The sequence below is a fragment of the Balearica regulorum genome, chromosome 3, assembly GCF_011004875.1.
Source record: "Balearica regulorum gibbericeps isolate bBalReg1 chromosome 3, bBalReg1.pri, whole genome shotgun sequence".
Lineage (NCBI taxonomy): Eukaryota > Metazoa > Chordata > Aves > Gruiformes > Gruidae > Balearica > Balearica regulorum.
In genome coordinates, this window is record NC_046186.1 from 50,302,404 (window position 1) to 50,329,157 (window position 26,754).

The window sequence follows — 26,754 nt, forward strand, 5'->3', positions numbered from 1 at the left end:
GTACTCAAGTATTCTTTATCCTCACATTAACACAGAAACATTTAAACACCATCTAAAGCTGTAGTTAAAGTTAAACAAAACTTCAATTAGATAAAAAGAATATTTTTTAAGATTGATAAGAATTAACCACTGTAGTAAGACTATCACAAAAGTCATCAGCTTCTACTACAAGACAACTGCTTGTCTCTAACCAAGTTTTCCTAGAAGATACACTACAGTGAAACAAACAAGCAGGTTTGAATACAGAGATACAGTCCGTGCAACAACAGTGAAGACACGCATGCAGGTATTCAGAGAAGACTATTACTTTTTGTCCTTAAATTCTACAAACACCAACACTTATCCAACTACAAGTACACAGCAATAGCCTTTTAATGCATCCTCTTTCATACGTAAAGGATCACAAATTCTGAAATACTTCCCACAGTAATTGATTATTTTTTTCCTTTTAGGAACTTCTCTGTGCTACCTTCCAAATATATTTTCTACCAAACTAGATTAAGATTGATGTAAAGACAAACAAGGAAAAAAATTCCCAGTAGGATATTCCAGCTATATTCTGGGAAAATGTTATATTAAATAGGAGACAGTACTCTGTAAGGAGGAAGCTGTTTCTTCTGTTTGTGAGGTCAGTGTAGACTGATCTTTTACAGTCTTCTACACTTAGAAGATCTCTGATCTCAATTCCCACCTCCTGAGAGGGACTTTAAAGAAACACAGACCTAGGAAGTATCGTATTGCATTCCTGAAAAAAAGAAGTATCTTTTTATTCTCCTAGTTAATTCATGACCTTGCTTCCTTATAGGCAAACAGGTAAAAGAAGTAACAGAAAATGTTTTCAGATGTTAACAAGTATCGTTTACAGTTTTATACCTTTTTATGATTGGAGACCCGCCTAAGGTTGTCCTCTTCAATGTGAGGCAGCTGCAAAAGGGGGGACTTGAACTGCTGAAGTCCCTGGACAGTCATCTGGGAAAGCTTCATGCAATTTTCCAAAGATCCCAAAGATGGAGCACGGAACTCCCTTTCTTGGGGAGAATGAAACAGAAGACATAATTTTTAATTTTTTTTCTTGTTACGCTTTTACAATGTATACTTGTGTTATAGACTACAGAAAATCATGTTTTCAATCAAGCAAAAGAAAGAGGCATCTTAAAGTGTGCAGCATAATTAACCAGGCAGACTTTTTGCTCTCATTGCAGTCACACAGCTCAGCAGATATTTTCTTCCCTCTATTTAGGCTATCATAGCTGAACTCTTAAGAAAGGGAAAGACTTCCATCTAACATTGTCTCAGGGAACAGCAGCACAATGTATCTATGCAATTATTTGAGACAAAAACATCACCACTTAAGTTGTTAGGTTTTGTTTTTTTTTTTAAATTAAGCATCAAACCAAACTTATTTAAATTTGTACAACATATATAATGTGTTTAGCTCTTACTTTGTAAGCATATCCTTATAGTTTATCAGTAGACATTACTCTTTAACAACACAATACATTATTTATAAGATTTTCATCTTGAGGGATAAAGGTGGCAGCCTATTACATGCAAGAAAAAAATGTAGGTATAACTGAAGCTAAGCAGAGCATATTATGTTAGAAGGCAGTAAGAAGAGCTGTAAAAATATCAAAGGCATGCCTTTAAAACTAAATCTAAAGGTTAAAAGTGGTGTCTGAACAAACATCTATTCAACTTTTCTTTCAGAAATGTTTTAAAGTACAGAGGTATATACACTCTATGTAAATAAAATCACTAAAAGATAGACAAGAAAAAGCCTTAAACAGAACAGAGCAAAGCAAAAAGTCATTTAATACTCTTCATCATGTTTGCAAAGAAATGAAAAAACAAAGCAGACAGGTTTCCACATACTGCTTTTTAACTCTTAGACAACCATACATTCATAAATAAGACTTCTCAAAACCCTGTTTAGAAAACTCATTTCAGAATATTAATAAACAGTGTGAAGACTATATATGCAATGCAAAGAGAAAAATAACTCATGAATGGAACTATCTGGCTAGACATACTGATAGGTAGTAAAGACATAACTTCTACCTTTCAAAAAAAAAGAAAAAGGTGACGGAACGACTAATCTCCCAACTAAATAGCACAAAATTTACTTTCCATCTTACCTATCTTCCACTTCCCCTGTAATTTTTTTGGCTGCTGCTAAGGAATGTCACAGGATTTTTTAAATTAAAACCACCTCACGCTGCAAACCAAGTTAATAGAGGAATCCTAAATATCGCCTGACAAACTGGCTTTTGCAAGAAATTCACCTAGAGCTTTGAGACTACAGAGCACTAGTCAGAGTAGAAATTCTTCTCTTTCTTAAAGCATTAACCCATCATCCATATGGCAGTAGTAAAATATTTTAACAAAGCTGGGTAATATTATTTTGGTTTCCTGAAAATAATACAGGACTTTATACTCCTCCGAGAGCGGATCTGAGGACAGTATAGATTTTAACACCACCCAATTGCCCCCACCATAAAATGAATGCCATTACTGCACATACTTTGACAGCTTCTGCTTGTCAAAGTACACAAGACAAGATGACCTTTAATTTAAGGTCATAAAGTCACCCAAAACATATGACATTAAATTTGACATTAAAGTAAATTTAAATCCAAATCAGAGTTGCTTATGAAGGAATGGTATACACCTGGGTCAAACCACAACCTTTATGTACATTGCACTGCAGCCTCCAACCTGGATTAAGAATTGCACTTGGGCTGGACGGCTGAACTGACACCTAACTTTCCTGCAGACAGTTATGACAGCACATTCCATGGTTTTGGCAGCAAACACCTCACTTGGCAGGGCAGCTATATGCTTATGATACCTAAGGATGATCTCGAAGAAGCCATCAAAATAATTTAGACCTGCTAATTATCAACTACCAGTTGATCGTCACAAAACAATGGATGTAAGCAAGGGATGCCACAGAGCGAAGCATATTTTCAGGGAGCTGCACATAAAAAGAAAGTCTCACAGACTATGCAGAAGTCAAGCAAGACAGTACAAGACATTTTATCTGAAGGTAGCTCACAATTGCCACATTTTCCAGCAGGCTGGAAAAAGCTTAGCAGTAAATAAAAACTGACTGGATTGAAAAGAAAATAGTATCAATTCTGTTTTGATGAAAGCAGATTAAAACTGTTCCTTGCAAATAACAAATCCAAATAATAACAAATCCAAACTCATGTGCAAAGTATGATAGGTCTGTTAAAAATTAAGAAGTAAGCACGATTAAATGATTTTTATGCCAAACCTACACTCACTCTTTCCTGACATTGTTTCTCATAGGGTTTGATAAGAAAGGAAGCGTCCATGACTTATGGGGATGCCCAAGCAGCCTGAGGCACCACTTTTTGCTCTCTGGGGAGGTGGGATGCTTGTCCCTGTGAAGGGCTCAGGCAGCAGAACTTCATAAATCTCATTCTGTGATGTTCTGTCCTTACTGTTTCTCAGTCTTGCATCTCCTTCAAGAACAGCTGATACTGGACCCATAGTTGAATGCTATGTAGACATTTCTAAAATTAACTAGGAAAACAAAGTGCCAAGATTCTGAAGATTCATCCAAGGTGCTTTTCCTCAAAAGACGTGATTACAAAGTACAAATATAAATGGTTACAGATATTTTTAAGCTACTAATAAGAACAATAACAATAATAATGGATATTTGAAAGAGATAAATGAATGCAGCACAAAATGAGACTCCTCATCCCACCACCAATTTAGGTTTCACAAAATAAGATTCATCCCAAAAATATTTCCTTAGATAGTATTAATGTAAGCCATCATCTTTGTATTTTCACAGATCAAGACTGCTGAACATCTATGGCTAATTATAGCATGCGATTAATTTTATGGACCATGCTAAGGCTGATTTAAGTGAAAATTAAAAGTAAAAGTTAAAACTAAACCCAGAAACATCTGTAGTTAAGTTTTGAGCTAATTAAAATTACATTAAGATGACAAATACACAAAATTAAATGAAAACAGTCTCTCAAAAATGTCAATACCTAACTTTAATTTTACTCGCATCTTTAAAAAAAAAAACCACAAACAAAACACCAAAACCACCAATAACATCTTTTCAATCTCCAGTTGTTTCCCAATAGCAGTCAGCAGGGGGCAAAATCCTCTCTACATGTACAGTCATCAAAAATACGGCCAGTATTTTAAATTTGCTAAGTGATAAGTAGCAAAAATGGTGATTTTCCTTTAGATGAAAGGCTAAAATTCTGAAACCGTTTACCTTCAAGTCCTCAAATTCATTATTGTTGGCCTGATAGGCAACAGTCTGGTATCACCTTCCCTTTAATGCTTTGTACTGAGAGCACTGGCATGGAAGTGAGAGGAAGTGTTTGGTTCAAATTTCTGAATACTGACATTTTAAAACTTTGAAAATAATTTTGAGAAAGGGTAGAAGACTTAGATTACATATAATGAAAAAATTCTTCACTGTGAGGGTGGTGAGGCACTGGAACAGGTTGCCCAGAGAAGCTGTGGATGCCCCCTCCCTGGAAGCGTTCAAGGCCAGGTTGGATGGGGCTTTGGGCACCCTGGTCTAGTGGAGGGTGTCCCTGCCCATGGCAGGGGGGTTGGAACTAGATGATCTTTGAGGTCCCTTCCAACCTAAACCACTCTATAAGTCTATGAAAACCTGCTAAAGAAATATCAAACAAATCCTCAACTATACCTGGGATACACTACTTCTTTTTCAAATCTATGGAAGTAACTTCTGCCATACATAATGACAGCTATAAATTCTCATCCACTTTCTCAGACTCATTGAGGTTGGAAGGGATCATGATAATCTCTAGCAATTGTTAGTAGTAGAGGTTATTTAGGTTTGCTTTTTTAATAACCATCATTGCCATTTCACATGCAAATGGACTATCAGTTTACACTACTGTCTTCCAAAATACTGTTTAATTTTATTTTAATTTAAGCTAAAAATCTGAATTTTCTGGAATTTCAAAGCAGTACGTAAGGCAGTACACAACATCCTTATCTGCTCACACGTCCCCCCTCATACTTTATTTGGTTATGGAGCACAATTTCCAGCACCACTCGCAATAGTACTGGGAAAGTACTTCCCCCAAACCATTCTTGCTAGGAGGCTATTAATGCTTGTTAAAGGAGTTTTGGTCGAGTAAAGATAAACCAATAAGTATTATTTGATAGCAAACAAAATGGTTACGAATTTGGCATAAAAATATGCCTTGCCTATGTTTGTTGCAATAAAGGAATGAGATCCAAGTCTTTGGTTTTTGCACTGCAAGCAACCATCTTCAGCGTAATTGCCTTTTTACAGTAAAAATAAAAAAGCTTAAATATTACATTTTCAATTAAATTGTAATTTCTACAGCAATTATGGCAAAGCATCTGCCCCCACAAGTTTAGAAAAAAACCCTAAGGCAGGCTAAACAGCATAGGATCTTGAAATGGCAAAATATGAGCAACATACAAAGAAACGGTGACAAAGAAATGACCCAAAAAAAAACAAGTGGCAGTCATAAAAGGAGAGGAAGAACTGGGAAAGAGCAAATGAAAAGATGAACACAAGGTTCAGTTTGTCGTACTTACCAAGCACTTACCAAGTGCTTTGCTATCGAAAATGGACCAGATCTTTAAGAAAAGGTTTTCAATTGCATTTAATGAGAAACTTTTAATTGCAAAAATTACAAGCTGAACACACATACTGAAGATTTCAGAGTACAGCTTGGCAGAGGCAGCAGCATTTCAATCCTCAAAATAGAGAACTCTCTCATTACAGTAAGAAGAGCAGAAGTGCATTTAGGCATTTCTAAATATCACAGGTTAAGTTTCCAAAAAGAACTGAAGACTCTATGAAGTTTTGCAATGAAGAATCATATTTACTAGTTTTAATTATACAGCTTCTTTTCTTACCTTCCCGGCTTCGAGCCATTATTATTAGTTGGCAGATCACATTAATCATTTCTTGAAGTAATGCAGGACTCTTCTTCAGGATAAACTGCTGATCTGCAAGACATAACTGGCTACAATTATGCTGCAAAAAGGAGACAGTTTACGTGAACTGAACATTTAATGGTGTGGTCTTCATTTCTATTCATTCTTGTATTATTGAAAATACCACTTTATTCTCATTGACACACCCATCTGTAACATCCCCGAACAAAACAGGAAAGAGCAAGCACTAAGAGGGAACACAAATTTTGTATACCAGACAAGTAGCTTCCACACCAAATTACAAAGTACTTATTAGATCCATCTGAAAAAGCAATAGGATGGCATGGACAATTTACCAGTCTTATTAAAATGGCATGAATTCTTTAGATAATCACAGATTAAAAAAAAGGATTTTTAATTTTAAGTGTAATACTGGTTTGGGAAGAACATTATTTGTAAGGTACTAACTACTTTTGAATACAGATCTGTGAAGTTGTAAGTACAAACAGTAACTAAGTAGCAAGGAAAAAGATTTTTAGTAACTATTTAAAAATTATCAATTTTCTTTTGAAAGAAACTGGAAAATTTGAACCAAAGTATCTTCACTGGTTTGTTGTTTGGTCTTTGTGGTTTGTTTTTTTTTTTTAATTTGCATTAAAATACAGAACATCTCAAGTCTGCTGGTCAGTTTAAAAAACTGAGTTTCATGGCTGAAACTCAAGAACTGCATTTAGAAACATTTCAGTTTGTATATTTAGAAGTATGAAAAATTGCAAAACACAAACTGAAGCTCGTATGTAACTGATATTTAAAGTTCTAATCTTGTCATCTTTGCTTCATATAGTAGGCTAAAAAACTCCAAAAATAACCATGCATGGAAATGTTATAGAGAGCAATATTATGCTTATCTTGGATTTCTTTACTCTGAAAAGCAAATACTTCACATGTTTAACTTTTTATTCTATTACAAAGAGAAAAAAAATTATCAGTCACATTTGCAGCCAAAAAGTATTAAAAAGTAGGATATCAGTATTACAGAGCTGTCAAGAGAATGAGTAAATGCTAAGTAAATGCTTTTAAAGAGTCATTAAAGTTGAAAAACTAAGCACACTGCATAGAGATCATTGAGCAGAGATTCATGCAACCCTTTAACGGGTAAGAATTACAAGTATTGTAACATGTAATGTGTTGCTCCATTTCCAACAATATCCGATTAGAGGAGAAGCCATTACCTTCTTCAAGGACCTCAGGAACTTTCATCCTGGCAAGATGAGTCAACAGCAGAACTCTGGCTTTCAGGCTGTATGGGCAGGTGAGTGGAGGCTCATTCTTCTTCACATTTATGCCACCAATTTCTCTGATTAGCTAAAGTAAAATAGTTACGCACAAATAGGTATTTTGGTGCTAAGGAGGAACAAATACAGGAGGAGAATAGAGGACAAGAAGTTGCATTCACAAAAGCAAGCCTTTAAGTAACTTTTCCCTGTAAAGTTCTGTAGAGATGAACATCAGCCATTTTTATTCATAACCCAGCTCCAGAAAGTCAAAAAGTGTCTTCAAATGCCTTGTTTCAATGTGCGAGTGAGGGGGAAGTAAAGATTTGCACACAAAGAAACTTGCCTTGAACAACATTGAGTAAATTTGTATTGATAAATATTTTTTAAAATCTGATTTTATTGTCACGGTTTACTAGATTCAACCATATTTCTAAGGTATTTATATTAAACCCAATATGCACCAGCAACAGAATCACCCATCTAAGACCCAGCCAACTTCCTCAGAAATAGTCTCAGGTAAAGGCACGTTATAAGCCTGAACTCCCTGGCAGGCTGAAGATCTAGTATTTTAACTTATAAACAGCACCAACTTGAAAAAAAAAACCACGGTGTTTTTATTGAGGATGACCTCCCTTGATCCTGACTAGACCAAGATGTATAGCTCAAACAGGTCTCTCTCTCAGCTGAATTTGTTGAAGACCCTGGAGGAAGAGGCTGCAAAGCTGAGTAACAGAAGCTCACAGTTTATAAGAATCAATACATGGCCCAGAAGCCTCACTGTTTAGGTTAACAAGTCATCCGAGGAGAGATTGAGGTTCCAAAATCTCCAGCCACAAAGAGAAATTAGGCCATCAACACAGCCAGGTTACACTGACCTTTGACAAGTCTTTCCCTACACTTGAAAAAAGATCTTCTAACAAAGAGTTCCTTATAAGCACATCTTTGTATACCACCAGACTATGACAACTAAAACTTTCATAAGAAAACTTTTTTATAAAAGTATCGATACTGGGTTTATGATAAAACAGTGAAATAAAAATGGGAACAACGATCATGGCCCCAAAAGCAAAATACACTAGCAAAAATTATTAGCAATATCCTTCTGTATTGATGCTTTGGAGACTTGTACTGTCATATACTCAGAAGGGAAAAAAACAGAATGCAGATGACTGATTACTGGAGCTTTAGAAATGGAACAAAATCCAATAGTATAAAAATGCAAGGTCATGCACTTGCATACTAACAAGAACTGCAGCTCGAAGACGGGAGCTTGTTAGCTGGAAAACAGAGGTATATAAGACAAGAGAAATCCAGAAAACTTAGCGATTCCACACTAGTGGAATTAAATCCTCACATGAAACAGTTGTGGAAAACAGTATGTTGAAACTTACTCCCTGCAGAAATACAGGAATAGTAGTGCCACTAAGGCACTGCTAAGACTTAACGTGGAATACTGTGGACAATTCTGAGCAAATAAAATAAAAAACAATGTAAAATTTAAGAACATATCAACTGGGAACAGTACCCCATTCAGCACTAACTGTATGAGGGAAACGAAGAGCCTTTCGGGAAAGAGGGGATTAAAAGCAGCTTTTCTAGTTGAGCAAAATGAAGAAAAAAAGAGAAGAAATAGGCTATTGCCTCTGTCTATAAATGCATTAAGGATATACATAGCAAGAATCATTTAGACCCAAGAATAATGATGACAAAAACCCATGGCTATAAATTGGTCACAAACAAGACTCCTAACTACTAGAACAGCAAGTTCTGGAACAGCTTCTCAGTAGGATATGGTTACAGGAGGCCTGACTGCATTTTAAATAAAGAATGATTAAATGTAAAGGGCTTGCACAATGCCAATGCTTGCAACAGCACAGGAAAAGAACTGATGATCAAGGTGATCTTTCCCAGTCGTGTGCTCCCACTGCTGAAAAACTTCACCTAACCACAATTCCAGCTCCTTCTCAAAGTCCACAAGATGACAAAGAATTTGTAAGAGAGACAAAAGACAAGAGATAGCTCAGTCTATTTTCTTTATGTTTACAACACGAAATACATGTTTACGACTTGAAAATTGAATTGCGTGCATGCAAAGGTTAAATCAGTGAGACTATTCCCCCTCATTTTGCAAATTTGAAACCTTTTCATTCCAGCATTTTGTATACTGTGCTTTAAACTTCTTAAAACCAAAGTACTAGTTTCTGATAAATAAGACTTCCTAAAACTCTGCTAGCAATAATTATTTGCCACAGTATGCATTATGGCATCTCTGTTGGGAAGACTGTGTGGAAATGAAAATAAAAGGCAACCAGAGGCGAACAGACATTCATGGAGGATTCTTTATAGTATTTAAAGACATTATTAATTCAGACATCAGATAATAATTTTATTTTAGTATTAACATATTTAAATCATTAACAAAGATCTAGTTAAAAGAACTTTATCAAATGGTGATCACCTCATCTCAATACTCAAAATCGATAAGGACTGACACTAATTCCCTATTTAGTTTACCCCTCCACAAAAACCCAACTCAGCAGTCTATATACTAAACTGATTCAATTTAAGCTAAGTATTATCACCAATTAACGTTATCTTTTCTTTAAAAAAAATTAAAAAATCAAGTCTAGCTTCTAATTCCTATTTCTGAAGAGATACAGTTGCATCTCAACAAAATCAATGCCTTGAGAACTTGAACTCTGTCAGCTGGTTGCCCAGAAGTGCCATCTCCCTTCTCCCTTGAAGGGGACAGTTATTTATAAAACATCTCTTGATATAACTAACCTGTGGTATCTGAATGTTGTCTGCTGGTCTGCTCGTAGCATCTTTATTGTACTGAGGATCAAATTCAGATGCCCCTGCTAAAACCATGATCAGCCCTGCAAAGATAATTGAAGGCAGGCAGAGAAAACGTCAGCAACATCCTATGCCACTGAATGATTTCTACAGAACCCTCACCCTTAAAACTTATTCCCACTCTTCCCCCAACAACCATGAATATCCATGTTCTCCATTTAGGGGATCAGTTACTACTGCCACAGGGCAAAGGAGGCAAGAACCAATGCCTGGCACAAGACAAAAGAGATTGCTCAAGGCTCCATTTTGCATGGCATCAAGCCTGGCATTTGATTCTAAATGTCTTCACAAAAACATAGTTAGACTTCATCAGGACTGGCAGATGTCACCGCACAGCAGTTTGGTTATTTTTGCATGCCCACAGAACCATTTCCCTCAGCAATTCACGTGCCTGCGGCTGCACCACAACATGTGTACTGGGGGGGGAAGCGGGAAAGATAAAATTGCAATTCAATTTTCTGTTTCAATTTTCTGTTCAGTCGGCATTGGAAATTTACCAAAAAATTTTCTTTTAATTATTAGAAAAGCAGTTCAATAAATACCCCAGCAAACAAATCCCATGAAGATGACGGGCTGCTCTTTTCCTAATGTGATTAGAAAAATCCATACTACCTCAAAACATTCTGTTCTGTAATTAAGACCTACATAACGGGGTATTTCAGCCTGTTATGAGCTTTCTGCTCATGAATATATCAGACTCCTCAGCCAGAGACAATAACAGAAAGCTCACATCATCATTTGCTCCAGGTTAAAATAACATTTTCAGCAACAGTTATTCAAGCTTCATTCCTAAATTTTAGGCAAGTTCTCTTCTGAGCAAGACAAAGTTATTTTTGCCTACTTGCAGTGCTCAGTGAATTCCACCTACTAACAATTAGCCAAGTTCCCTGAGCATCAATTTTCATTTCCATTCCTGATTACATATTTACTTCCTGAGCAGAGCGTATGGAAGTTTCAGACAACTATAAATACTTTCCTATTATTTAAGATCCACAACACTGTATCGTCAAGAAAGGAAGTTTTTTAAACTCCTTTATCCTGAAGCCTAAAAAAATATGTAATACAAGGCAAGTCATGCAGCTTTGTCTCACCATTTCCCTAGCCCAGTTTGATTACATCTGCTCACGCTTGAGCTTTGAGTTTTCACCCTGGTACCTCACAACACTGTGGAATGCATAATCAAGCAGAAGCCGTACCTAATCACTGTGTGATTCGTCTAAGCCATCTCAGTTGCACCTCATTTTTCATTCAGACTTTACAACAGCCCTCAGTGGAAATAACTGACCTGCCTCTGACCCCAGGACACCCTGAAAGTGTTAAGTCCTTAAATAAGGCCACTTAAACTTAGGGTTAACTTTTTAAGCCATCAGTAGGAGAGACAAGGCAAGCCTCAAAGCTATGGTTCTGAGCAAGGTTCGACATGAAATAATCTACTGTTGACAACAGGTCTGGAGAAAGAAGAGAACGGGTTTGCAGTGATCTCCCATAACTGCTGAAGAGGTCTCACCTACTCTCCCATTCCTCCTTTCACGTATAGCAGTTTGGAGGCGGGAAAAAAAAAGATTAACGGTACAACAAGGTGGAGAGCTTAAATTGGTCTAAATTAATCCCACACACAAATCCCTTTGTGCTATGACTAGGAAGTGAACCTATCTCTGTACTCTGATGTCCTAGACCTCTTGGATTATCTGTGAAGCATTTCTGTTCAGTAGGAAAAGGAACGTATCAAAAGTGGATGCTCCCAGCAATCTTCCAGCAAATCTAAAGCTGAACAACAGCGCAATTCAAAGGAGTACAATATATTTATGACCCCTTTTTGAGGTGGTTTGGATTTTTTTAATTGTTTTATTCTGCTTTTCAATTGCTGTGAGCGTGCAATGTAGTAAAATCCAATCTAGAACTGATTAGTACCATGCTAATTCTTCTGGCCCACCCCGGGCTCCAAAGTCCAACATAATGCATCTACAGATTTCCCCAGAAAATGTTTTGGGGTTTTTTTAATTTAAAAGTGAGCAGACAAGAAAAATAAGTATATGAAAAACTATAAAAGAGTAACAAAGTAACATGAAACTAATAGGGAGCAAAATTTTTAACAGAAATTTAGCTGTAACATAACAAGTAAGACTAGAGCACCAGTAATGCTGTTTCATTCTTTGGCAATATATGTATAAAAAAAAAAAATATTATGACAGCCCCTAGAAAATTCCCAAAGCCCATTTTGTTACACCAACAGAAGAACACACACAGACACAGGCTGCACTCCTAATGGCCACGTAACAACTCAGGACTACAGGCAGGTCAGCATCTGTTTTTCCCAACATACAATATCCTTTTTTTATAGACAGATGTAGATATAGATCTAATTCCCTCTCCCAAACAGCTACGTCTTCTTACAGAGTACTCTTCACCTGCAACAAAACGAAGTTTGTAAAAAAATTCTCAAAGAACCAGAAAAATTATTTTAGTCTAACAAAGGCTTATGAAGCAGAAGTATTTTAACATCAGCAGATCAACATTTCAGATGAACACATCAACCTTTCAAGGTGCCTTTTACTTACGTTTCATGTCCATGTTCCGTGTTTTATAGACAAAATATGTATATATTTGAGTTGTCCGAATAAGAATCTGATCGCCACTATATCGTATTGATCGGTACCACCAGGAACCCTGAGATATTTAACAAGAACAAAATTACGTCAGCTATGATGAAGCACGGAAACAGCTATGCTGGATCACTTCATATCTGTTCACAACCTGGTAACTCAGCCCAATGATTTTACTTATGTCAAGGTCAACTGAATTTCAGAAAGGAGAAGGAAACAAAAAAAATCTTTGCCAACACGAATTTTAAAAGCACACCAATATATTCATCTAGGAGAATCTAATCGTAAAAATGTTTAGATTATCTCTAGCCTAGAGAATTCCCCCCAACACACATACACATTGCTTTGTTTTATTTTTGGTGGTGTTTTATTGAACCCAATAAACAGTAAATACACTCTATTTACCACTTTCTATATACTTGGTAACACCTGACTGCAACACAGCATTCAAGTCAAACTCAGCTTAGGCAGACGAAGGTCAAACCAGGAACAAAATAAGAGATTTCTTTCATTGCAAAAATTAATTTAAGTCACCTAATCAGAAAATGCTTTTGGATGTGCTCCAGTGCCCTTGCTGCAAATTTTCAGAATTAAGACATACACCTTCAGGTTGACAGAAAAACTTTTCCAAATCTTCAGAAACACTCCAATAATTCCCTCGTCAGCATTACACTAGTGACTTCAAGTTATAGGACTCACTGTACAGCGATGACACTCTATAATATGTTTTAAGAAAAGTGGTGTGCTGGGTTATAAACTGCAGTCAGTTCATTAAACTCCTCCTCATAAGCAAAGCTCATCAGAATGAGAAAAAATATTCAAGATATATCTCAATCTATTGGGAAGTTTATCCCAAGGGAAAAGTAACAAGCAGTAAAGTAGTAACTCATGCTTACTACTATGCATTTAATAAGTAATAGTGTAATACCACAGCAAGAACTCTGCAATTTACTTAACTATTTGGAAAATGCTCTAGGGCTGGCTCCCCACAAACACTTTTTTTTCTTTTTTTTAATAAATAGGTTTGATCCTTCCACAAACAGATGAACCCTAACACAAAATAGTACACAACTTAAAGTTTTTCTGCAGAAAAAAATGAGATTATAATCCCATAACTATCAAGTTTTCTCTAATAAAAATATAACTACAGCTAGTCCAAATATACATGAAAGAGGTTGCCCTAACTGCTTTTGCAGATATAGCTTGTCTCTCGCGCCTCATGTACAGAACACTATTTAGGTCAGTGGAGGTCTAGGAAGAACCATGTATCAGTATTTTCCTTTTTTGTTGATCTAGATTCAAAGGGTGGAACTAGCCTTACTTTATTTTAGATGCCTATCTCACATACAGGATGACTACACTGTAGTTAGCTTCGGCTTCTTTATTGATTCGTAAAAGAGAAACAGGGCCATTAAAGGCATGAATCATCTTGAGTGTCTACTTTAGAATGAAATGATAAAATAACTTGCTCCATGAAAACGACTATTCCTCTTCACTGATTGTAAAAGAAATTCACAGTGACAAGTCTGAATGCAGAAGTCTACATCTGGTATAGGGGCAAGAAAAGGCAGATTACTTTTTCCTCTGCTCAGGACATTTCTTCATAACAACAGAAAGGATGTTTACTTTCACTGGTGCTATGATAAACCTGGTATGAATCACTAAAAGTACACGTACACAAAAAAGCATCAATAGACACCAACTGAAACCTAACAGGAAAGACAGGAAAAATATGTAGACATTGTACCCCGGATTTTAGACTTACTCAACAATTTGTTGAAATTGCCACATCTAATTTTCTACATTAAATCTTCAATAATTCAGAAAGACTCTCACAGAGGAGGGATAAGTGCCTGGCTGAGCCTCTGCACACAGAAATGCAAGCAGTTGCCAAGACCCAAGGACACTTTCTCAAATGAAAATCTTGTTCCCAAGAGCATGAAAGTTTCTGGGTGTCAATTTTCTGAGTCTTTCTTCATGCCATCCCCAAACGCACAATCACTGGATAAACGACATTGTTCAAAAGCAATACTGTAGGGCAAGCCCAAGCCCTGAAATACCACTCACCTAGCAACTGATTTCTCACACAAAGAAATCTCAAGGGCAGACATCTCATGGTGTACAGAAGATCAATAAAAATTGAAGTTATGAAAACAAAGGCAGCCAGAAAAAACCAAATCAACAACATTGTTCCATATGCAGTAATCATTCTAGTACCACTAGCTACAGACATCTCAGTCTTGGCTTTACAGTAACACTACTAAATATATTCTCAAGTTCATCACATCATATTAATTTTCATGTGATGAATGACAGAAGGTAAAACACAAATTATGTAACTCAGTCTCTAACTCTTGTGATATCTAATATTTTCCCTACGGCCCCCTTTCTTATCGTGGCACTGCATTTTTTTTGGAAACTCTACAGCAGCTACGCTTTTTCCGTAATAAAAAAACCACCCACCAAAAAAAACCCCACAAACAAAATTCGCTCACTCTCTCCATGAAAGGCAAGAACAAGGAACTTTACTTATGTTTAAGACTGCTTTGTTTACAGCTTGGTTACAGAGGGTAGAATATTCATCAGATAATACTTACCACAACAACCGGAAGAATAACCATAAATGCTAATCCGTATACGAGCAAAACCTAGAGAAAAATTACGAAACATAGCGCATTAGACACTTGAGTTACTTAATACCACTCTAGTTTAATCTTTATTCTAAAATACAGTCAAGTAGTATTACCACAAGCCTACTACAAATTAATGCAAGCTTATTGCATAATATCTGTCATTATTTCTGAAGAAGAACTTACAAGTAATATAATCAGTTGGGCAGTGTTTAAATAAGGAGTATCAGTTCAGTGTAAGTAATCTTTTAAATCATCCACGCATTGTCTCAGGTGGGTTTCTTTAACAATTAAAGAGCTGGCAGCTAAACGGTGATGCAATGGACAGAGGTGATTACCGCATTAAAAGAAATCAAGCAGGTAAGCCAAATACCTTAAAGCACCACATGCAACAGAAGGAACACTTAGACACTGCATGATTACAGCATCACTAGCAAGCCAAATGGAACTACAGAAATCCAGCTGTGTTGGTTTTGCGTGGCAAGGTTTTGGTAGCGGGAGGGGCTACAGGGGTGGCTTCTGTGAGAAGCTGCTAGAAGCTTCCCCTGTGTCTGATAGAGCCAATGCCAGCCGGCTCCAAGACGGACCCGCCGCTGGCCAAGGCCAAGCCAATCAGCACCTCTGTGATAACATATTTAAGAAAGAGAAAAACAGTTAGAGAGCGCTTTTGCAGCCAGAGAGAGGAGGGAGAAGATGTAAGAACATCTGCAGACACCAAGGTCAGTGAAGAAGGAGGGGCAGGAGGTGCTCCAGGTGCCGAAGCAGAGATCCCCCTGCAGCCCCTGGTGAAAACCATGGTGAAGCAGGCTGTCCCCCTGCAGCCCATGGAGGGAGGATGAGGGGGTGTAGCGATTCCACCTGCAGCCCGTGGAGGACCCCACGCCAGAGCAGGTGGAGGCACCTGAAGGAGGCTGTGGCCCCGTGGGAAGCCCGCGCTGGAGCAAGCTCCTGGCAGGACCTGTGGACCCGTGGAGAGAGGAGCCCACGCCAGAGCAGGTTTGCTGGCAGGACTTGTGACCCCGTGGGGGACCCACGCTGGAGCAGTCTGCTCCTGAAGGTCTGCACCCCGTGGAGGAGACTCACGTTGGAGAAGTTCGTGAAGGACTGTCTCCCGTGAGAGGGACCCCACGCTGGAGCGGGGGAACAAGGAGTCCTCCCCCTGAGGATGAAGAAGTGGCAGAAACACCGCGTGAGGAACTGACCGTAACCCCCATTCCCCGTCCCCCTGTGCCGCTGAGGGGGGTGGAGGTTGAAGCCGGGAGTGAAGTTGAGCCTGGGAAGATGGGAGGGGTGGGGGGAGGTGGTTTAAGATTTGGTTTTATTTCTCATTCCTCTACTCTGTTTTGCTTAGTAATAAATAAGATGAATTCCCTCTCTTAAGTTCGGTCTGTTTTGCTCATGATGATAATTAGAGAATGATCTCTCCCTGTCCTTATCTCGACCCGTAAGTTTTTTTTTTTCATTGTACCTTTTCTCCCCTGTCTAATGAAAGAGGGGAGTGATAGAGCAGCTCTGGTGGGTACCTGGCCCCCAGCCAGGGTCAACCCACCACACCAGCAAACAAGCAGTTCTATACATGCTTCCTTGCAACAGCAAATGCACGCTTTCTAGCAGGGGTGACCAGAGTACAACCTCATCATTATTGCCATGAGATCCTTCTAAGCATATTAACACTTTACTCTTAAAGGTTAGATTTAAGCTACTCCAACACTTTTGACTCCTGAAATTTGCTTCAGATGTACATTTGGACCAAAGTATTATTAACTACATGTTTTGACTAAAATGTGCAGTATTAAGTACAAACATTTTAAGGTGAACACTTGAATGTTCATCTTAAAGTCTTGAGCTATGTAAGCTGACTCACCAAAATTGAATTTTTCTGATCCACAATCCAAGCTGGCAAAGCTATCCCAAAGCTTGTAGCTGTAGGATGAAAGAAAAGAAATTCACTATTAAAATAATTCCTTAATATTTTAAGTCTAGCAAACAAAAACCCCAACAAAACCACCAACCCACAAAAAATATTCACGTTTATCACTTCGATAAGCAAAATTGTAACAAATTTAGCAAAATCAAAAAACAAATAGAAATACACTCAAATATGCAATAAGAAAACAAGACTTTAAATGCAACATCTAAAAAGTCAAAGATTTTAACTTAACATATTGCAGTGAAATAGATATGCAAGATTTATTAATATACAAAAAGAAAAAGATTTCACAGATGGAAAGATTTGAGCTTTGCCTTGCAGACTTTTCTACAGTTTAAATACATATAGATCAGTAAATACATGAACTGCAAGAAACCTCTTTGAGCAAATGAATTTTATGGAGAAAGTTTTATTAGTTTTAACTTTAGGAAAGTGTTCTAAGCTGTACATTGTAAAAACAAAATCCTCTGCCAGTTCAAATTTCTGTGCGATTGGTAAGAAAGAGAAAGGAAAACTTGTCGATTCAAAAGGAGTTAGGCTGCAGAAAATAGAAAATATGATTCTCTAACAGTTACATCGACAGTACACAGATCTGAATACACAATAGCATAAAATAGCTTGTCTTCAGACACTTTAGTGGTAATAAATTGAACTTCACAAACACTACCTATCCCAACACTAGAAGTTTTGAAAACCAAAAAAAGAAAAAAAAAAGAAAAAGAAAAGATTTTACAAATTTCTAAGGCCTGCTTAAAAAAAAAAAGCATGCTTTCCTCAGTACTAGCAGGTATCAATGAGGAATACTGCCTTAAGTAAGGACAGACTATGTACTTAGATACTATTCTGATACTGTCTCCAACAGATTATGACAGCCATCAATTCAGACAGTCAGTTGTTCTGCACAAGCTTAACATGATTTCTACGTAGTTAAATTGGAAACTACTGTCTGCTGAGACTCAAATTAAACATCTGACCAACCTGACCACACCTCAAGCTTAGGAGTTCAACAGAATAACACCCAGTGAATTTACCACATTAAGTTACAGGAAATGCCCCACGCTGGAGGAGAGTCTGGAGACACTTCCCTACCTACTAATGGTTATGGATTTTTAGAAGAATCTACTAAAAACGTAATGTGCTTTTACTGGTGGTATCAATTCCAGTTTCCCATAATATTTTTGACCTTTAGGATTATAGCTTCAAACTGTTCCAGGAACAGAAGTACTTCAGAACAAAGCTCTTTCTCTTCCGGCCTGAGAGTCTCCTTGCCCCCATCCATGCTCGCTGAGCTGAAGCACTAGCAAATACCAAAGGGACAGAGTCTACTAAAACTGCCTTACACTATTAAAAGCATATCTTTTTACTCACCAGGTCCTCTCATCTCCTTTTAAACACTCTCCAGATGATTTTGCACATTCAGTATTTTACTTTTAGTAAATGAGCAAGTCATGCCGAAGACATGAAAATCTTGTTTGCCTGCCTCTAACCTCCACGGTGCTTCCCTCGGATAGCGAGGAATACTGCCTGCTGTTCCCTTGTGCTGGGCACAGAAGTTGGGATGTACCTCATCGTCTAGCACCAGATGTGCTTCACCTCATCCCAGAATATACCTCTATAAGGGACTGTCCCCATTCTTTGACTACACAACACTAAAAAAAAAAGAGTACATAACTTGGATACAGATTTTTACATTACAAGCACCTAAATGAAGAGAAGATGAATTTCACTAAATTAGCTCCTCACACTTCAATGTGGAACAAGGTTATAGAGTAGAGGATGGGAGAGAGAAAATTTCAGGCTTCTTTCCACCCTTCAGATGAAGTGACGACATGACATCTAGAAGCAAAGCAGAGAACTCCAATTCCACCGTAGTTTGAGTTAGCATTTCAGAAGAGAGAAGGTTTCACACTCATAGTACAAACTGCTGCCCTACCGAAGAACCGTTTCACTTCACCCTTCAGGAATCCAGAGTCCCTTTAAGTTTGTGAAAGCGATCTCTGAGTCAATTACACACAAGGATCTTCGTGCCTTTAAATCCTCAGCTTTTGGCTGAGTTTTTTTTCTGAAGTCACAGCTGCAAGTCTGGTCAAGGACACTGACATACTGCCTAACTTGAAATCCTATGCATTGGCTACACTAAATTAATAGCCTGTGGATGTAAAAAACAGTTTAGCATCCTAGGAAGGGTATTTGTGCATATACTAAGCTAAAATTTACAGTGCCATTTTACTGATACTGTGACAGCATTTCTGAAGCAAGATCTTATTTGTATTTTGTAGCTAGAGGGAGAGAGTCCTCCTATTTGCCTGGCTAGGAAACCAAAAGAAGGTAAGAGCTGAAAGAAATCTGCTATGCTATAAAACACAGTAGAGTTAAAGAAACTGAACCACCACCTTAGTCCCTCAGAAATGCCTTTGTCAGACTATGATTTAGTTGGCACAGCTGGGTTTTTTTGAAGGGAGAGGGAAGAATGTTTCATTGAAACACTGGTTCAGGGGCTGGCGTTTTTTCCCCTTTAATATTAATTTCTCATGTTGGATGAATATAATTCAGAAGAATTTTCAGCACAGAGTTCCCTCACATGTCATCTTATAACTTAATTGTGAAGTTACAAATTCTATTTATTACTTCCAAGCTGGTCTTAACTCATTCCATGTAGATATGTAATATAACTTAGTCAAGCAAACTGCAGGGCATCAACAAGCAGTTATCTATGGAGGCCTGTCCTAACAGATGGCAGGTTTCCTTTTTGCTTGTAATGAGTATCAGAAGCAGCTAGAAATATACATATTCTTCCTCACAACTAGTCCACTTGTATAACATCTTTGTGACCACTGTTTAAGTGACTCATGCAACTGCAAATGCAGAGGGAATTATTAACTTGCAGTCTTTATTTTTTTTAGTTTGGATCATCTACTGTAAAACTTTAATACACCACCATCAGGGTAATTTCCAGCTACCTGCTCAGGAACAATCTACCAGCACAGGGATAATCACCAGGATTCCTCAAGATGAAGGTGACATAGAGCTATACGCAAACAGCATTGCTTCCAGCAAATGAAAGGCAGATACGCATACAGTATTTAAATACATACATATCCTCATGCACATCCCTTTGAAGTGTGTTTACTGCATTATGGCTAGCTGTTAGTTTTTCAACGTACATTTATAGCATCCAATTATAAATACCAAGAAATGTTTAAAATTAGCACGTTTCTCATGACTAATAGTCTATTTTTCTTTTATACCTCCTTTTATTATTGGCCAGTCTCTCCAGATCCTTACTGAAGCTGACCAATTAAAAAAAAATACTTCTCTTTTTTCCGCAATAAGAAGTTTGAGAAACGTAAAAGCAAACTCTTTACTGCCTTTCCCTCCTGCCGCCATCCCAGAGCCAGTTTCACAAGGAAGGAATTGATCATAGGAAAAAGATATTCCAGATATGTTAAGATCCAAGTGCTTCTCACATTATCAGATATTACACAGCTCAATGCACTGAAGTTACAGGACTTCTATCATTCATAACTGTTACCTTGTGGTCCATCTGGATTACCAAATTCTTCCCAATTTTTTCGTGATTCTTCATCAGTTAAGCTAGTTTGAAGAGGAGATATTAAATTAATACAGAAGCACAGAAACTTCTCTAAATCATGAACACACAGAAACTTTAAAATATGGCATTTATACTACCCTTCAGAGATGGTGTGACAAGCTAAACAGCTTCTGCTATTGTTTGTATGAAATCTGATATGAAACAATACTGCTGTATTCCTTCATGATACACAGGTGAATTCTTTTAGCACTCTGATAACAAATAAACAAAAAAACCCAACTCAGGCATAGAAGGTGCACCCTCACAGTGGAGATGGAACAATCACATTTCCCTTTCATGAGAGTGACTGTGTGCCCATCAATGAGCACTTTTAAATGCCAGGTTACAGTACAGCAGATTTTGAAAGAATTGAAGTTTGAAAACATTATCTTTTTTTTGGAAGGAAGGTGAATATGCAAGATGAGTTGATACAGCAGAAGCTGTTCATACAGGCTTTTAATTTTCTTATTCTAGACTTTTAGCCTTTGATGTCATGTATGTGGTTGTTTTTTTCCCTGGAACTCCCTAGTTTCATATTTAAGAAGAGAAATAAATTAAGACACTACCTCCTAAATCTTACAGTTTCTATACCTGTTCTGGAATGACAGTTTCTTGGCAATAATATACCACCTCAAACAGAATCCTTGACACTAGAAGGAAGAATACTGCTTTAGGAAACAGAACACCATCCATTCACTATATGGAAGATTTGTATCTCACGGAAGAAACCCAGGGAACAAGTCAGACATCTCCTGATCATTTCTAAGTCTCACATCTGTTAACAAGCAGACTCACTGAATGGGTAGCTTTTATATTCTTTCAAGACAGCATGGCTTTCATTTACTTCAAGATATGCCTCTGCCACAGCCCTTGTACTAGTGTTTGAAGTATCAATCTGTATCACCAAGCATTTGAGTGCTAGCTTGCAAAGCAAAGAAGCGAGATGTTTCAGGAGTTCAGAAAGCAATACCAGAATATCCTATTGAAGAGACTTTCATAGTGATGCAGATGTGTTTAAGCAGAAAATATGAGCTCAAGAGAGCACCTCACCCCAAACAGGACACTCAAACAGTCAGTAAGGTCATACACAACTGACTTAAAAGCAGGTATCACCAACAGGTTCTCTGATGACGTGACCGAAGCAATAAACCCCTGGAATAGAAAAAAGCTCAGAGGGGATGGGCAAAGGCGATGTGCCATGAAGCTCAGACTGACCACAATGACTCACCACAGTTATTGCAAAGAAGCTGTGCAAAGGCGATAGGAGCACGGCCTTTGTTTTAGATAAACACCTGTCAACAGCTGAGTGGACCAACTGGTAGTGTAAGCGTTTCTGCTTGAGTTCATTAGAAAAGTATGAAGAGTTTGCGAGACTAGCATGGGGGGAATGCATACCTGGCTCAGCCCGACATGGAGTATAAAAACTAGACCACTCACTAGCAAAAGAATTTTGAAGAGAACAATAGGCTCGAGCTAGCTTCAACCCACACATGCCTTCCCAGCACCTGGGGATGCCCAGTGTCGTGACAGTGAGCTCATTAGAGAGACCGATAATAGGAATCACGTTGGTATTGTGATTGAACTGTGTATTGAAATCGCTATATTTTGCTAAGTCTAACTCACAAAATATACTAAAACTACAACGCAAATGTATCACTCCACTAAATCAGAAATCATGTGTAACATGAACTGTCTTCAGATAAGCAAATTAGATATTAAACATTACATGCTCCACACACGGAATATCTAACAGAGCCTGGTCAGAGAGCATTGGACTCTGACAGATGATCATTTAGAGTAGTAAAGAATATAAAGCTGCATTAACATTCCGTGTATGAATAGCATTACAAAATCCAAGCCTGCATCTTGATTATGGAAAAATTCAAAGAGGGATTTCCTTTATACTGAATTCTAATATTACACATCATCTCTCAGATTAAAAAAAAAGCTATAAGCAGAGGTAAGGCCAAAAAATACTCTAGAGGAAAGGAGGATTCGAGGATTCAGCTTTTAAAAACTACATAGGTAATATGAAACAGTCACTGAGTGAAAAATCAGGACTACAAGGCAAGTGCAAATGAAAAGTGACGCAGAGGAGCTGAGAGAAAAACTGAGTCAGAACCAGAATGAAGCATCTTTGTCACTACACAGGAACAGAGTTAAAATATTGTCTCTTACTCTTTGGCTTTATCAGTAGGTGAAGTGAACAGCATATTTATTTTCTAAGCAATGCTTCAGAATTGCTGCGAGTTGGTTAAAAACCACAACACCCATTTTGTTGTCATCTTTGAGATTTAGTATGTATCGCACTGGAAACATTTTTCCTAGCTGACATGGCAGTTTAATACAAAGACCTAACACTTTACAATATTCTGACAGTTGCTAAACAATTAAGTTTTCCTTCCTAACTTGTACAGAACAAGTATGTACTGAACCAAGACATGTTTTGACCTTCGTTACATATCCAAACACATTTTCCCTGGCTGCTTAGGTCATCCCTGCTATTACCTTAGAGGTTTCCCTCCCCATAATATCAAGTTCCCATTTTCTGTAGGTAAAAAAGAAACTTACGCTGCATAGGCCTTAGCAATCCTCATGAACATAACTTCATCTCCTCCTTTATCTGGATGGTATTTTAGCGATAGCGCACGGTATTGTTTCTTAATTTCCGATATACTTGCTCCCTTTAAAAGGAAAGTTTTGAGTTTATTAATAATTCCTTAAATCAAATCCATTCTTCCACATCTATATTCTAAAGCACATCATGCAATATTTCTCTGAACCATTCATTGAACTAAAGAATTATGTTCTAATATGATATGATCATGAAACTACATGTACCATTCATGGAAACATGATTATTTTTCTAATAACATTTTTATAGCCATTACATTTTTAAAATAAGTTAGAAGTTACAGTCGAACAAAAAGACATTCAGATGGTTGAGTATTGTTTTTTTCCTGGATTACCTTATTCACCCATCCACAGAAAAAATAAGGCTTCCTTATCTGTTTGACAAATCTTATCTTTTCCTAAATATATTCATGAATATGAAGAATTCTCACTTGCAATATTCTTCTATTTAAGCAAAGAGTTCATAGATCAGGTATGATGGTTCACTTGCAGCTCGCTGGCAGAAATAAATCTGTCAGTCACCAGGAACAGTGGATTGCCCTGCTGCTTAATAATGTCTTTGACTAGAATCATCCTACCCATAAATTATTTCAAGCTTCTTGAACAAAGGGAATACATTACCTATACCTGAGAGAGAGATGGATTTTTATTCTACTACAGCAAGTTGTTAAATGCCACCAACGCAACCCCCTGTGCATTAACTTTTGGGTTGGGTTGTGAACTTCACTGTTCAAGAAAACCTGCAAAGTTTTATAGTAAGTGCAGACGAAGTTTTTCTAGTAAGCTATCTGCTAAGCTTCACAGAACCATTACCGTAGGACTCTTCAACATTTTGTGGTAGAGAGTCCTAGCATGCTGACCTTAAATGCATAATAAACACACAAGAAGTTATTTAAATTACAGTATTGTTTCAATAAATTTAAACCAGAAATTAAACTACCCTGAGGCTTCAGTTGCTGTTACTTTATCTCTGTATGATATGTCTATCATTTTCCAACAGCATGCCTGCCTCATTTAATGCACAGGATGAATTTACTGCTTAAGTTAGACTTCAACTAAAAACAGCCATTTCAAGACTAGATGAAGAATCAGATGAGTAGCAGAAGCTGGGAAGTGGAGGGGGGGCAGGGAGGGAAATCAAGTTGGTGGAGAAGAAGAGAAGGGTTTTCATGGTTCATATGAATGCTGCCCATAAGAAAAAAAAAAATCCCGATTTTTTTTCTCTCTGTGCCACAGAGGTTGCATACGATCCCTGATAAGTTGATGACAAACTTTGCACCTATCATTAACTGCTTACTTCTCATTTTCAAAAGCTAGGCTACAGAGGTTAGGCCTGACCTAGACAAATGATTCGCAGCCTAGGACAGTTGGTGTCAATCAGCACTCTGCTTACAACACAGAGCTTCCCTATATTACCTAGTTACAAAAAAAACTAAGGCCCCAATTGTCTTACTTAAAGAATCCAAAATTATAATAAATTTTGAGCTTCATCTTTCTGCCTTGGATCCCACTTGTAAAATGGCAGTAAGGATACTTATTCAATAAATCAGTAATACTGAGTGCCTTATGTATTAGTGAATTTAAGTGATGCACTCCAAAAAGAGCTATTCTATGTTCAAAGTGCTGCTATTTTATACAAAATAAGGTGCATGTACATTATCTGACTGTGTCCATGTTGTGGTTTTCATCTGGAGAAAAAAGCCCCTTGTTATAAGCTGGTATGCTAACATAAGATTAAAAAAAAAAAATATTGGCCGCAGGGTGAATGTAAAAAAACCCAAATGAATTATTGTGTACCAAACCTTTCAAGAGCTTGTCTGCACCCCCTTTTTCTTTTCTGTTTAGGTCTAGGGGTTTGGGGTTTTTTTAAAAGCAACATTTCTATTATCTAACAACACTTCAACATCTGTATCACTTCAACATCAGCAGGGCTGGCAATGACTCTAAAGGTTCCACTTGAATGGTAACAGAAGAAAGCTGTTAACTTTCATGTAGTCCAAACTAGAATGTTTTTCAAGGGGATTTAATAGACATCATCTGATAGCACAAAAATACAAAAAACAAACACACTCTGAAGTCTTGGACTCTATTTCGAACCCTACTTCAACTGCTCTATCTTCACACCCATCTCTTCATCCCCCTTGTAACATCTCTGGCTTGAACTCAACTTGTCCTTATGACAATACGTTCCATCCCTCTATCCGTTCTTGGAGCATTCCAGTATCAGTTTCTTTGCCTGAATAAGTTGCACGTGTCTTGAGCATGCGTACAACTTTTACTGAATAAATATTAAGTTACAATTCACTGCATACATACTTTTTTCCCCTTAGGGTTGTTACTTGCAGAAATTTGCCAAAGATGACAAAAGAAAATCCTCTGATGGCCTAATCCCTAGCACGATTTGTATAACCAAAGTTAACCTTGATACGTGAACACTTAAACTGCACGGTTCAAAAAGATACCATTCAATAGTAAAAATTTATCTTCGTCCTGTGCATCAGTGAGAGAACTTAGGTCAGCAATCAGTCATTCAGAGAGGAACCAAGCAGAGGTTGAATTTAAATAACTTGCCTCCACACACGACAGGCAGGTCTTGTTCTACCTGTCTAGCTAGAAACAGGCAGGAGTCTACTTTTGTGCTACAATGGCTTTCTTAGCATAGAAAAGCAGTACCAGTGATGTCTAGCCTTATGCCGACAAGCCACATCATTAATGGCAAGAAATGTATTAATTAGTGTTCGTACACATATTAAGCTCTCCCACACTAACAATATATATCAAGTTAAACCAAAGCAGGTACATTCAAAGTTCTTCCATATTCCTGTGCTGAGCTGTATCCACAGTGCATTTCCTTAGACTGGAGAGTAAAACATACCTCAGACTTCAGAACTGAAAAAATGACTCTACTGTTATTCAAAAGAACAGCTTTGTATCAGGAAATAATTACCATAAGCAGAGAATTTGCTCGAGGTATTGTGGTTAACATGAATTGAAAAGAGTTTGACAAAACTAAGTAAGAGTTTAAGAGATGTCCAGAAGGTCTATTTGTCTCCTCAGGATATATAACTTTTGATACCCATTTTGAATCAGACCTTCAATATAAATGAAGCACTGCATCTGTTTTCTAGATAAACACTACATCTTTTTTTTCCCCTAGTTTAATAAACCAACTGGCTGGTTACACTATATAGAATTTATTGTTTGTGTTCACAGATGCAACTGAGATTCAAGGTAACCTTTACTACATGAAAATGTGCATCACCAACACCCTTTAGTGAAACCTTTC

General features: G+C 37.5%; 1 protein-coding gene across 1 annotated transcript in view; it reads right to left on the bottom strand.

Moving 5' to 3' along the window:
- SEC63 (SEC63 protein translocation regulator) overlaps positions 1-26,754 on the bottom strand; it is a 62,239-nt gene that overhangs the window by 13,671 nt on the left and 21,814 nt on the right. Inside the window, exons 4-12 of the mRNA XM_075747829.1 lie at positions 23,406-23,518; positions 20,775-20,836; positions 17,177-17,235; positions 15,280-15,330; positions 12,638-12,746; positions 10,008-10,102; positions 7,179-7,311; positions 5,926-6,018; positions 874-1,028 (exon numbers count right to left, since the gene is read on the bottom strand). Of these exons, the coding sequence (XP_075603944.1) occupies positions 874-1,028; positions 5,926-6,018; positions 7,179-7,311; positions 10,008-10,102; positions 12,638-12,746; positions 15,280-15,330; positions 17,177-17,235; positions 20,775-20,836; positions 23,406-23,518 (870 nt within the window). The remainder of the gene's footprint in view (positions 1-873; positions 1,029-5,925; positions 6,019-7,178; positions 7,312-10,007; positions 10,103-12,637; positions 12,747-15,279; positions 15,331-17,176; positions 17,236-20,774; positions 20,837-23,405; positions 23,519-26,754) is intronic.